Below are 14,139 nucleotides of genomic sequence, written 5' to 3'. Positions count from 1 at the left end.
ATCACTGCACCCCCAGAGCCTGGCACAGCGCCTGGGCTATGGAAAAGCACTCAATCAGTGTCTGCTGGGATATGTGGGGGGAGAGCATGTGAGAGAAATATGGTAGCAGGTGGTTCGGGGATTGCCGGGGTGATCTTCCTGGGGGCAGAGAGAGGGAGAGGGCAGAGAAGGAAATGCCGAGCAATGGGACAGAACGGAGCCACCTCCAGTGTCCTTCCCCTCTCCACCCTGCTCCAAAACCGGAAGGGAGGGCAGACTCCGGAGTGCCACCCTACCTGCTAATTAATGGCTATGCTCGCCTTTGAGGTGGCAGGAAGCCAAGGTCGAATGACATATATCTTACGTAGGTAACCTGCGATCATACCCACTCCATCTTTATTACACTTGGCTCTGCTTTCCCGCTACCGACCATCCTCTCCGTACTGAAAAAGTTTTAAAAAAGGAAGAAGATGTAACTCCGAATTCCTCCTGGGGAGCTATCAGTGCAAGCACCTTTTCACACCCCAACTCAAATTTCTAAAAGCCGCAGACAGTCACTTGGATGCCCTGGTCCCGCACAGACAAACGTTGCGGATGGCGGGATCTGATACCCAACACCATTACGACAAAAGCCACTCTAGGGACAAGAAACTCAGTGGTGAATCGGGTGACACTCTTCACAAAGGACTGCTGGCTGAACTCACGTCCTCACAGACCTTCTCAAGCCATCAAGAACACACCAACATGAGAGGACTCCCAGGTCCCACGGCCCACCCTTCTGGTTTCGTCTTTTGTTGGAGCCCAGTCTCCCGCGTTCTCCCTTCTTCAAACACACAGAGTCCTCCAGGGCACGCCGGGAATCCTGGGCAGGGTTTACCAGTTAGCTTCCAAGCTCAGCAAACTGGATGCACACGAGCTTGCCAGTCGACTTTTCAGATCGGATTCCGGCAATACTTAGAACACCCAGCTCCCTTTTCATTCCTTTCCAACCCAATTCACCGCATGCAAATGATATCTACATCAGCACAAATGATACCACCTGAATTATCTGGTTCTTGTCCAAGAAAACTGGGCTGTTCAGTGCAGAGTAGAAAGAGCTTTAAAATGTATTATTAATTGGGGCCAGATTATTTTTGCAAGTGTTACTAAGGAAACCTCAATTGCTATAGTAACTGCATATGTTAAACTGGAATCCTATGACTAAGCTTCAGTTCGGTCACATGGTCCCAGAGCAAGGATCCAAGGAAGAGAAATGTTTCAAAGGATTGCCATTTTTTTTTCTTTCCTTCCCATGTCAAAATATTGTGAAGTGTTGAAAAGCTGGAAAGAGAGGCATTTTTGAAATGTGAGGCATGCCTGACAGGTGGGCGAGGGGTCAGTTCCTATTCTATGCTCTGAATTCCCTCCCGCATCTCAAGGGCAGGGAGGACCTTCCCTGAAGCCCAGAGACCACAGCCCCCACGACTAATTAGGAAGATCCGCCGAGTCCTGTCCAGTACTGCCCTGGGCAGTGTGTCTGTCTACACCACCCTCCTCCACAGAGGCAGGGGGGGTCCGGGGGCCCTCAAGGCCCGCAGGAATTTTCATCTGCATGATGACAGCACCTCACAGGAGTGCTGTACAGGTTAAACGCAATGGTCTATAGACAGACTTTAGCGCAGAGCCTGCTAGATCACAAACACGCAATCCATTTTCACTCTTCCCATTTCTTTTTGGTCTCTGGGTTCAGTCCCACGTTCAAAGCTCAACAGGACAACGGGTCAGACTGGCACATTTGCTACTGAAGTGCTCCCCTGGACCAGCAAGCAGCAGGGTCACCTGGGAACTTGTTAGAAATGCAGACTCTGGGACCCCCCCACCCCGCACACCCCCCGGCGCCCCCCAGCCCACTGGCTCAGAATCTGCCTTTAACGAGATCCCTGGGTGATTCGCGTGCACCTTAAAGCCTGAGAAATCCTGGACGTGGCCCTGTGAGTGAGTGGATTTCGAGAGGCAACAACGGAGAGGTGAAAAAGGAAAGATGCTGGGGGCCAAGGCCGGGTTAATCCCCAACAGGGAGTCAGCAGGAGGAAGCGGCAGGAAGAGAGGATTCGGGGCAAGGTCCCCACCTGCCTCCCCACCTGCCGGCACAGGCTCCAGTCCCACCCTATCACACACGCCGCCTCCGGGGACACCTCAGGCTCCCAGAGCTGGGACAGCTGTGCCCTGTTTGAGGGAGGGGCTCTATCTTTCTGCATCTGGAGGCTTTCCTTCCTAGGCCTCTCCTCAAATGGAATCGTGTGCTGTGGGTTTGAGAAGAGGACGCTGCGTTACAGCAAGGACGGGGTGGTAACAGGTGGGAGGCATCAGGAGGAAGGAGGAAGCCAGCTCAGAAGGGGGCCCGCTCCACCAGCCGACCTACCCATTCTGCGGATTCTGCTTTGTACCTGTGCTCCGCACACACAACTTCCATTGGTAAAGGATTCCCTTACATCCAGCTAGAGCTGTTAATTACAAAAAAATTTTTGTTTTTATTTCGGCGGGAGACAGAGAGAGCAGACGAGCAGGGGAGAGGGGAAGAGGGAGAGAGAGAATCTTAAGCAGGTGCCATGTTCAGCACAGAGGCCGACACGGGACTCAGTCTCACAATCATGAGATCATGACCTGAGCCGAAATCAAGAGTCAGATGCTCAACCAAATAAGCCACTCAGGCACCCTGAGGTTAACTTTTTAAAGGCCTTTTCTTTCCTACTGAATTATTTAAAGGGCACTGAATGATCTGTGGCCCAAGCATTTGCTAAACAAACTAATAAAAGAATGACCAAATAAATATGTGATGGATCTTGTCTTGGAGGTATGGAATATAAAGGAAAGGTATTTAATCCTGACTGTGATGGGAGGGACAGCACATTTCAAAAAGCGTGTGACCTCTGAGCTCAGCCCTGAAAAACAAGTGACTAGGTAGGTGCTCCCCAGGCACAGGACGGGGGGAGAAAGGGCACCCAGGTGAGCGAAGGTGAGAACTTCTCTGTGCACCACTTTCAGGGAAGGGCAAGCAGTCAATACGGCAGGCAGATGAAGTGAGGGGCCTGGAGTGCGTGTCAGACGATGCCACCCCCCCAACCCCCCGCTGGGGCTCCCAGTGGGCATCCGTGGCCTTCCCACAGGAGCATCACCTGGGCACCTGCTGAGACCACTGAATCACAAACGCCGCAGGGGAGGCCCAGCAACCTGCAGTCTCACAAGAGAAGCCACAGGTGTGGTGGTGAGGTGGCCACGGGAAACCCAGGGGACAGCAGCTTCTGTGCAGGGGGTGAGCAGAGGCCAGTGGTAGCAGGAAAGGAGACACAAGCCGTGAGGGAGGAGGGAGAGAGAGAGAGAGAGAGAGAAGAGGCTGTGCTTTATTAAGAACATGTGACAATGATCATTAATGTTAGGCATTAGGGGGTCAGCGGCTGGACAGCAGACGTTTGTCAACTTGCGAGAACCAAGTCAGCCAAGAAGAGAAAACTATGGGGGTGCGTGTGCCACCCTTTTTCAGAGAAGGAGACGGCAAAGGCACCTGCCGGTCAAGCAGTTACATCCTAAGCCCCTGCTCCTATTCTCCCTGTGGCCAGGCCCCATTTGAGCCCCTAGAATCTGTGTCCAACCTTACACTTGGCCTGCATTCCAGCCTTCTTGCCTGCAGCCTCAGCCCCCGCCAGGGAGAGCTTCCTAAGCTGCAAATGGGAGCGTGTTGCTCCCAGCCAAGCAATAGCCCCACGACAGCAGTTTTCAACAGGGCAGCAAGGCCCCCAGGGACGCCGTGGAAACCTGTGGGCAGGTCTTTCCTGGTCACATTGATTGGGTAAGGGCTCTAGTCACATTTAATGGACGAGCGCCTGTGACAGATGTAAAGCCACGTCTGGGATGGTTCTATGCAACAAAACTCTACCTCGTGTCCCGTGTGACTTTCAAAGGACGTTCATACGGGTGAAAACTCTGTCCCTGAGCCTAGAACCTACATACGTTTCATTTTATTATCTCCACAATACTTTTTTTTTTCTTGGCATGGTTTTACTATACACCAGGTAAATGAAGGAAGGGTTTTCCTTTGCTCTGTTCAGTGCTGCTGTAAGAGTTGCTCAGGATTTCGGACGCCCTGTCCAGGACAGCAACGCCCCTCGCACCGGCCGGTGTGCACAGGGACAGAGCCGCAGTGCCTCTGCCCGGGGTAGCTGACCCTGAGCACGTTACATGTTATAGCATGTTACAGCGCATCATTTTATTATGAACCACCCTCTAAAAAATTCATCCTTTTTTCCACAATTTGGGGCACTGTGACAATTTTTAAAGATTATGTTGAGTAGGAATGTGAGATGGTCTAGGAATTTCATGTAGTAAAGGGACTGTTCTAGATGGTTATAAAAAGAAGTATATGATCGGAGCATGATGGGAACTCCTAATTGCTCAGTTTAGAACGTTCTTATTTAACAAATGTATATAATCCTCTCTACATGCTGAGCACTACTCTAAGCACTTCAGAAATGCTAACTACTTGCTCCCTACCAGACCTATGAAATAAGTATTATTAGTCCCAATGTTACAGACACTTGCCCAAGGGCACACTGCTGACCAGTGGTAGAGCCAGGATTCAAAGTCAGGCTGCCTGGTGTGTCTGTGCTTTTAACCATCACATATGGTGACCCTCCATACTTCTGTGTATAAAAGGGGCTCCCCTAGGGGCGCCTGGGTGGCTCAGTCGGTTAAGCGTCCGACTTCGGCTCAGGTCATGATCTTGCGCTCCGTGGGTTCCAGCCCTGCGTCAGGCTCTGTGCTGACAGCTCGGAGCCTGGAGCTGCTTCAGATTCTGTGTCTCCCTCTCTCTCTCTGCCCTTCCCCCCTCATGCTTTGTCTCTCTCTGTCAAAAATGAATGAACATTTAAAAAAAATATATAAAAGGGGCTCCCCTGGCTCTCGCCAACATACCTGGGGACAAACCCCTCCCTGACCCCATGCTTCACTCGTATCAAAACAAGCATGATGCTTCCTCTGTCCGTGATGTTCTCTGCACACACTCTGTTTTGAGCTGGAAACGTCGCACTGCCCGCCCCCACACATGCCGATTCCCTCCCTGGGCCCATCGGTCATACCCCAGGCCGGCTCTCTTGCACCCCTGTGACTCTTCCCTGTGCTTCCTTCCTCCCAGGCCCTCAGGACAGCCTTCCAGGCAGGGACTGGAGTCTGCAGCTGCAGCATGGAAATGGGCACACAGTAGGTGCTCAAATGTGCTTGTGGGCGGCAGTGGGAGGAAGGAGCAAGGAGAAAAGTAGCAAAGGTTTAGAAGCAGAAACAGCTAATTCGGGGTAACCCAGACATGCCCTGTCTCACCTGTCTGCAGACACAGCGGTGACCCTTTATGCAGGGCCTGCCAATTGGTACACCTGGCGTCACCATGACAACGAGGCCTGGAGGCTTGAGGGTGGGTGCTGGGGACTCCTCTAGGCGTCCTTGCACTCATGCTCACTGTCTCTGAGCACTTAGCAGGCAGAAGCCACAGGCTCGTGGCCTGGGAGGGGAACCCCAGGTTCTCCTGAAAGAAAGTAGGGGCCAATCCCACTTGGGATGAGGCAGCCTGTCACTTATCAGACTGTGACAAGGACAGCCACAGTTCGCATGCCCCGGACCCATGCAAGTCAAAGAAAAAGCCCTCAGCTCGCCCAATCTGCCAGGTCAGCAATAAGAAATTGGAGAAAACGGATTTGGCAGCATCCAGAGGGAGGGTATTAAATATTCATCCTGACTACCCATCAGTAAATCCCAGCAGAATACACCCACTGACAAGTCGGCTTTCTGCACTGGAGGCTGTCCTCCTGGAAGCTTGTTTATTGCTTTGTCAATCTGAATGTGCAATATTTAATAGCCAGACCAGGAGAGGGTCGTAAACGTTTGGAAAATGAGTGCTGACATTTCCCTTATTGCTTCCGTATTTAGGGATGTGTAATTGGAGGGTGTTTTTGGTGCTAAAGAAAATCAGAAGGAAGCAAAGCAATGCTTCGAAATTAAAAGAGAAAAGAATGGATTAAGAGCAAAGAATCGAATATGTTGAGCTGGCTTAAAGTCTTGCCTAAATGCCCCATGGGGGTCACACTCTGTGATCAATGAGAGTCAGGCTAAGCGAAATCAACAAAATCAGAGTGATGGCATTCCTTGAAGATTTCCTTGGGGATGTGCAGACGGAACAGGAAGCAGGTAAAAAGAATGGTCAGTGATGGATCCACAATCGACCGTGCCATCCAGCCAGAGATTTTAATGAATCAAATACCTGTGATGTGGTCAGGTCAGCAGGTGGCCCTGGCAAGGACCGGTCTGGGGCACAGACCACACAGAGCCCTCTGGGAGCAGATGACATCAGCAGTTAAAGGCTGATAAATGGACCAGCGTGACAGAGCCAGCACTCTCTAGGTTTCTCTCTGATTCTGCTGGAATAAGAATGTTTGACAAAATATTCTTAAAGGGGGGTGGGGAGTAAGAGCAGGAATAAGAAGCCGTGTTTTGAGGGACAAGGAATGCAGGAGGGGAGAAAGAAGAAAGGCCGGCACTGGGTTTGAGCTCTGGTATCCCCAAGTCTTAGGGGCCATCTTGTGGCAGAAATCTGAAGAAACAGGGGAGTTAGGGGAAGCATAAATTACACCCCTACACCATCAGCAAACTGGAACCCGTATGGGTTTCTCATGACCCCAACGTCAAACAAACAAATTTAAGTATCTGCTAAAGGGCATCAGCAATTCGAGGATGGTAAACCAGAGAGAGGAGACAGCAAATAAAAGTACTTGGTACCACAGAGGATTCCTGAGAAGAAACACAAAATAGTTAACTGTCCAGAAAAATACGTAATATAATAAAATTAAGAGCTTGGATTCTGGAACCAGACTGCCTGTCTGGATTTGAATCTTGCTTCTGCCACTTATTAGGGATCACTGGGTAATTTATTTAACCGCTGTGTCAGTGTGCTCATCTATAAAGTGGATGAAACAGGACCCCCTCTCGGTGTTGCATGGGCTAAGAACCAAGCAAGCTATTACATATAAAGCACTCAGGATGGGGACGGACACACAAGAAATGCTCAATAAGTATCAGCTGCTACATCGGTGTTACTGTTACTGCTACATCGGTGTTACTGTTACTGCTACAGCCACCTGTGCTGAGACCTCCATGCCAGCAATCTACGGAGAAACTCCTTCTATGAAGGAGGCTGTTAGCTGAATGCAAAAACATAATCTCTGACTACATGGCCTTCGAAAAAGTCTCCCTTTCATCCAGCCCCACGGCTTTTTAACAAGGCACACCTGGGTTCAAATCCCGACTTCACACTCGCCACGCACTTGACTTGGTGAGTCAGAACCTCTCTGAGCCTCAGTTACTCCATTTATTAAAATTTTTTAAAATATTTATTTTTGAGACAGAGAGAGACAGGGTGTGAGCAGAGAGAGGGAGACAGAATCTGAAGCAGGCTCCAGACTCTGAGCTGTCAGCACAGAGCCCGATGCGGGACTCGAATTCACAAACCGCGAGATCATGACCTGAGCCGAAGTCGGACGCTCAACCGACTGAGCCATCCAGGCGCCCCCTCAGTTACTCCATTTATAAGGAAGCAACAGCTTCCTCCCAGGGTGGTGGTGCAGACAAAGGCGGCCGCATACGCCACGTGTTGGACACCGTCAGCCCTCTGGTATCTTCCACCTCCACTTACCCCACACGGAAGCGCAGTACCCACCCGAGTATGTGTGTGTGGGGGGGGGGGGGAGTAAACACGAACATGAGGCTCTTTGGAAAGCAGGAAGTGCTAACTGCATAAATATTTAATAAAGGACAGAATGTAACACTTAGAGGCATGAACTCTCCTCTGAGCCTCAGCCACTCCCTGGGCGGTGGCAGCAGCTACAGCACCCACAGGGCTCTCGAGGCAGCCTCCAGGGGGCCTCGAAAGTGCACCACTGCTCACCTCTGAGCAGAGGCCACACAACAAACAGCTGCTCCCAGGCCTCCCACGCCAGTGCTGCTCCTTCCCGCTTGACAGTGAAAAACACAAACCAATTCAGAGCAAGGCACAGAGACCCGGAGACAGCCCTCCACCGCCTGGCTCTCTGGCGACATCCTCCCCCCACCGGGAGGAATGAAATGGCTGGCATCTGGAAGTCGGGGAGACCGAGACCACCAGCAGCTGCACCTCAGTTTTCCCAAGCCGGTTGGCTGCTACCACGCCTCTGACGCACCGGGAGGCCTTGGTTTCTCCACGGAGAAACCAAAATGGGGATACAAACATCCACATCATTTCACTGTTGGTGATGAATGGTTAAGAAGAATGTAAGTGCTAAGCCCACAGTCGGGCACCCGAGAGCTAACTTCACACATAGTTTTCCCTTATTCTCTTTAGTAACACCATAAAAGAACCAGAATCCAAAGAACTCAAACCTTTGATGAGCTGTCCTCAGCCTTCCCTTACGTGCTCCAGCCTTAGAGTCCAAATAGGAATGGAAACAAGCAGGAGTTAGGAATCGGTTCAAAAAGGCAATGTCAGGCAAGGTCCTGGGGTCAGCGCGAACCCTACCTTTCTACAGCCGTGGAACCATGTTGACGGGCTCCATGGCTCACAACACCGACCCTGAGGGCCAGAGGAGACCACAAATGCGCAATTACAACCGGAATGTCCTAGTCAGTAAGGCGGGCACGTGTGTCCCTAGGCATTTCCACAACAAGGGGTCACACAAAATGGGGTCTCTGCTTAACCCTCCATTAACCCAAATATCCACTTAAGCAGCACAGCCTCTTCCCTAAGCTTCCGCTTGCCCAGGCTCAGGCTCTGATTGGCCAAGGAACGGTCCCATCATTTTTACAAGTTGCTTGTTCCAAACTTTGGTACAGAACAGGATTTTTTTTTTTAATTTAAAATTTTTTTATTTTATTTTATTTTATTTTTTTTAATTTTTTTTTAACGTTTATTTATTTTTGAGACAGAGAGAGAGCATGAACGGGGGAGGGTCAGAGAGAGAGGGAGACACAGAATCTGAAACAGGCTCCAGGCTCTGAGCTGTCAGCACAGAGCCCGACACGGGGCTTGAACTCACAGAGTGCAAGATCATGACCTGAGCCGAAGTTGTCTGCTTAACTGACTGAGCCACCCAGGCACCCCAAATTTTTTAAATTTTATTTTAGAGAAAGAGAGTCTGCAAGTGGGGGAGAGGGGCAGAGAGAGAAAGAGAGAGAGAATCTTAAGCAGACTCCACGCTCAGTGTGGAGCCCGACGTGGGGCTCTATCCCAGGACTCTGCGATCATGACCTGAGCCGAAATCAAGAGTCAGATACTCTACCGACTGAGCCACCCCGGCACCTCCGAAAGAGGGCTTTTCACGGGGTCAGAAGAGGCCAAGGGTAAACTCAGACAATACCCCCACGTAACCTCACGTTGCTGAAAACAACACCGTGACCATCTCACATGGCGGAGCAGACCAGGTCAGGTACGAACCATGGCTGTGAGTGGGCAGAAGAATCCTCTTTGCAAGGGGTTCAAACCACCTTTGCAAAGTGGGTGGGTAACAGAGTCAGAAAAACGTCTTTGCAAAGTCACCTCTCATCCAACCCACCCTTCGCCGCGTAGGTGCGTGTGCCCCACTGTGCAGGGGCCTGGCAATGGCAGAGACGCTGAGCAGCCTGGGCTCCACACCACAGCCGCTTCCAACCAAGCAGGAGAGGGGACGGACACCGGGGGGCCCATCAAAGCACATACACCTGACCCCTCCCCCGCACTAGGAAAAGCGCCCAATGACGGAGTGGTTGCAGGACACCCCCTGACCCAGGCTTCCCAAATTAGTGCGGCTTTACCAACGGCCGTGAGAGACTCACCTCCGTGGGGAAAGGGAGCTCAAGGAGGAGGCCAGAGCCTGGCTCAGGGAATCAGCATGGGAGACAGACAGACACGGGTTCAAACCCCGGCTCCGCCATTTACCAGCTACGTGACCCTAGGGTAGCCACTTCCTCTTTCCTGGGGTTGTTGTGAAATTCTCATAAAACCATCGACCCTAAGCACCTGCCACGAGGCAGTTACTCCGTTAAGTGCCTCACATGTTCCCTCTCCCGTTCCACGTTCCTTGTCTGCCAACAGGGAACAGTGTACCTCCTCCAGGCTGCTGTGGAAAGGGTTTTAGGAGACGGCGTGATGTCAAGAGACCAGAGTCTAAAAAGACATGACAAGTTAAAGTGGTCTGTAATCCCTGACTGGATCCTGGTTTGGAAGGGGAAAAAAAAAAGCTACCAAGGACATTATTGGGACAACGGGGGAAATGCTGGTAACATGCCATCATCGTGTGGAACTCTGGGGGATGACAGTGGTGTCATGGTTGCACAGGAGTGTGTCCTCATTCTTATGAGACACACACAGAAGTACTGAGGAGGAACAGTCCCAAGCCCTGCAACCCCCCCTCAAATGGTTCAGAGACAACAGCATGAAAACCAGAGGGAGCACAGCAAGACCTTAACCGCTGGCCGTTGAGACAAGGGAACGGGATTCTTGCGGCTACCTACGGGCTGGAAATTTCTCGAGCCACAAAGTTGGGAAATGGAAGTGGTCCCGCCGGGGGCCCCACGTGTGCGCCGCCCTCCCCCCGGCCGCGTGCCGGGCACCCCCCCTCCCCGCCGGGCCCCCTGACCTGGCTGCAGCACCCTGATCTCCAGCAGGTTGGAGGTCCGCTCCGCCAGCCGCGTCCAGGAGTTGTTGTAGTTCTTCCGCCACAGCTCAGCCACGCACTGGTACTTGCCCGCCTCTGTGTCGCTGGCCCGGCTGATGCTCAGGCGCACGTTGTTGCTGGACTCGGCCTTCTCGATGGCCGTTCGGGTCCGGAAGCTGGAGGACCTGTCCCCCCACTGGACCCCCCCGTCCCGGGTGAAGGTCACCAGGTCGTGAAACTCGATGGTGCCAACTGGCTGGAACCGCCAGGTCACGGACACGGGGACCCGGGCCGGGTAATGGGGTTTGATGATGCACTGCAGGTCAAAGGAGTCGCTGTAGGTCACGCCTGGCGTGCGCGAGATGGCTGTGACCGCGAAGCCCATTTCTGGAGAGAGAGCAGAGAGACTCCAGCTAGGGGAGACACGAGGATTTCTCAGGGCGGTGTGCGGCAGGGGTGGGGCTGTGGGCCAAGCTAGCGGCACAGAACCGAGGCTCCGGCTCTCTCCTGATGCCCAGGCCAGATCACTTTAGCTCGCATTTAGCACGAGCCCAAAAGACCCCATACACAGAGGCCAGAGGCAAAGCTCCTCAAGCAGCACTTAGCAAACCCTTCCTGATGAAACCTTCATGTCGATCTGCCTCCCATCAGCCCTTGCCAGGATTGAGGATACGTAGGCAGAGCCATTCCTACAGATTTGGGGATCCCATGCTGAAACAGGAGAAAAAAGCCCTCAAGCCAACGTCATTCACTGCCTGCAAGGTGGACACTTCCCCCCCCCCACCCCACCCCCCCGACGCCTCCTCTGCTTGGCCCGCAAGGCACTGGAGCTAGACGAGGAGGCAGAGGATGTGTCCCTGTTCCCCGGGCCAAGCAGTACAGGCTTGCTCACCAGTTCCTTTTCCACTTTCTTTGTGAAATGCAGGGAAGATGGGCAGTGAGGGACCCACAGCAGGTGGGCTGACCTTGAGCAGGTGGGGAACTGGGTGAGGTGAGCTTCTGCAGTTACGCAGGCTGCCCCCTACTGACGGCAGCAGGCTGATCCCGGATACCGACTCCTCAGTGGGCGCTATGCGAGTTCCTTCACCTTGAAACACTACTTAATATTAACACACTGGTTATGATCATAAGACTGCGAACAGCCAGTGTTTACTGAGTGCGGTGTGCCAGGCGTGGGGCCAACTGCTGTGTTTCCACCACACGTCACTGTGTCCTCAAAATGACCTTGTAGGACAAGAAGGTATCTCATCCATTTCTTACAGACAAGGAAGAGGCACAGAGAGGTTAAATAAACTGCCCGCGATCAAGCAGCCAGGAAATGGCAGAGTCAGGGGTCTTATCTGGCGGTTTTACCCATGGGAAGTGGTTAAAGGCACAGACCCTAGAGCCAGAGGCCCGACTTTGATCTTTCTAAGCTGTGTGACAGCAAGTTACTTCACTTCTCTCTGCCTTGATTTCCCCATCTGTAAAACGGGTCCTCGTGAAGATTAAGTGAGTTAATATTTGCAACGTATTTGGAAGACTGAATTAATATTTGCAACATATGAGGAATGGCATAGTACCTGGCACACGCCATATTTCACTAAATATGTAAAGGGACAAAGTAGACACAAAGAAAAGTACTTTCAATTCTGTAGGGAAAAGACTACGCACAGAATGAATCTTTGGGCTTCAGGTGAGGAGGTTAAGTCAGCAAATAAGTGGAAATAATTTGCTGAAAACTCCCGATCTTCAATTTGGATTTCATAAGCTTCTTTATGTCTCCTTAAAAAAAAAAATTTAAGACCCAGAAACCCATCCTTAAACATTAAGTGGTTGTGATAGTCACTTGTGCCCCTGTGTGCAGAATATGTTGCCATGAGAGTGGCAGGACACAGGACCTTAGGGATAGGACATTCCCAGTGTTCCTGGCCCCAGCATCCAAAGATGTCATCCCAAGAAGAGAGAGCTTCTCCAAGCAAATGACTCTGTCCAGGGCTGACAGAGCACACGCCATGATCGTGGTGCACAGAGCACCGAATTTACTGTAACTGAACGCTCATAATGGCCCACGTGTGGCTGGAGGATGTGTACTCAGCTGGGTACCTGAGAGTGAACCATACCTGACCCCGTCAATATGAAAACACGTGTGTGTGTCACTATTTAGACTGAAAGGCAATCTGACCCCACAGTGCCCCCCACTCTTCCCTGCCACAACTGCTTGGGTCTCCCTGATTACACCTTTGGCCAGAGGCACCCCAGAGGTAGAGAACAGGTAAGCAGAACCAAGCCCAGGATCCCAGGTCAGAGCCCGTGGTGACCCTGACTATGGAAACCACAGACATATGATGAGTATGACAGACGTCAGGGGGATAACCTAAGAGAAGCTATCCTGACCACTCCTTGGACATTCCTAACCTCGCAGGGTGGGGAAAAGGACTGTTACTGGACATCCGGACATTTCCACAGGTCCACACTGGTGCTGAGCACTGGCCCGGGGACTGAGCTCATCAGCAAACTCAGCCACTGGACAAAGTTTCTAAAGCGAGAAAGCTGAGCAATGCAATTACTACACGAAGCAGGCCAATCTTTGGGATTAAGCTTTTAGAGCAAGAAGTGTAATTCTAATCTTGGGTGAGAATACAGTACTCTGTTGAGGGCAAAACCAGCGGGGGCTGCCATCTTTCCTGGGGTGTCAGCTCTAGCTAGGAAGTCGATGGGCAACATGGTCCCAGGGAGTGGGATACACGGTCACCGAGGACAAGTGATGTCACGGCTGTCCTGATAAACAGGAAGCCCGAACATGATAACAAGTAGCAGACTGGCCTCTTAAAATTTAATCTACTGATTATATTAGGCGGATAAATGTTGATAGAAGCCGCTTTAACTACCCCGTGAGAAGCAAATCTAATTCTCTGGTTTTAGCAAATCTCAAGGTATCTTTGAATTTCATGCTGATGCGGAAGTGGCTTTCCTAAGGATGGTGCCTTATAGAGGAAGAGATAAAAGCACAGACTTTGGCGGGGGGGAAAAATGAAGAGAGATCCCCAGCTTCCCAGGTTCAGACTGTGGGTCTGTCGCTTAAAAGCTGTAGCCGTGAGCAAATTAGTTAACCTGTCTCCCTCAGTCTCCTTGTAAAATCAAAGGGTTGAGCTCTTGGTTAGGTGAGAATTCAAAGGGACAAGTGCTTAGACTCCACCAGGAACATAGTAAATGCTAAGTAAATGGCAGAAAGGGGTCTCCTACCCTTCTCTGCCTTGCTCTGGCCTTTTGAGGAGGGCTGGGCCCCTGGGCTGCAGGGCAGGAGAGCCTGGGGGACAGGCGAGGGAGGTTCTGCTCTGTTCTGCTGGTCTTGGCAGGGACCATGGTCCCCCCACCTGGGGCCACCACTCTTACTGGGTGGCTTCGCTCCCCTGGCCAGAACTTCGAACTTCACTCCTACCATGCAGACCCAGGAACAGTGACTGCCCCCAGCCGTCACCAGGCCCCCAGGGACCCC

The 14,139-nt window shown here is 51.8% G+C and overlaps 1 protein-coding gene across 2 annotated transcripts in view; it reads right to left on the bottom strand.

Moving 5' to 3' along the window:
* IGSF3 (immunoglobulin superfamily member 3) overlaps window positions 1-14,139 on the bottom strand; it is a 93,199-nt gene that overhangs the window by 13,793 nt on the left and 65,267 nt on the right. For both annotated transcript variants that reach the window (XM_047083183.1, XM_047083184.1), the window contains exon 7: window positions 10,644-11,048. In XM_047083183.1, coding sequence (XP_046939139.1) covers window positions 10,644-11,048 — 405 coding nt within the window. The remainder of the gene's footprint in view (window positions 1-10,643; window positions 11,049-14,139) is intronic.

The sequence above is a fragment of the Lynx rufus genome, unplaced genomic scaffold, assembly GCF_022079265.1.
Source record: "Lynx rufus isolate CCGP_SWC_20201006 ecotype Redwood Valley unplaced genomic scaffold, mLynRuf1.p SCAF_2, whole genome shotgun sequence".
Classification (NCBI taxonomy): Eukaryota; Metazoa; Chordata; class Mammalia; order Carnivora; family Felidae; genus Lynx; species Lynx rufus.
The sequence above is the reverse complement of the archived record's forward strand: the minus strand, read 5'-3'. Positions and strand labels throughout refer to the sequence as shown.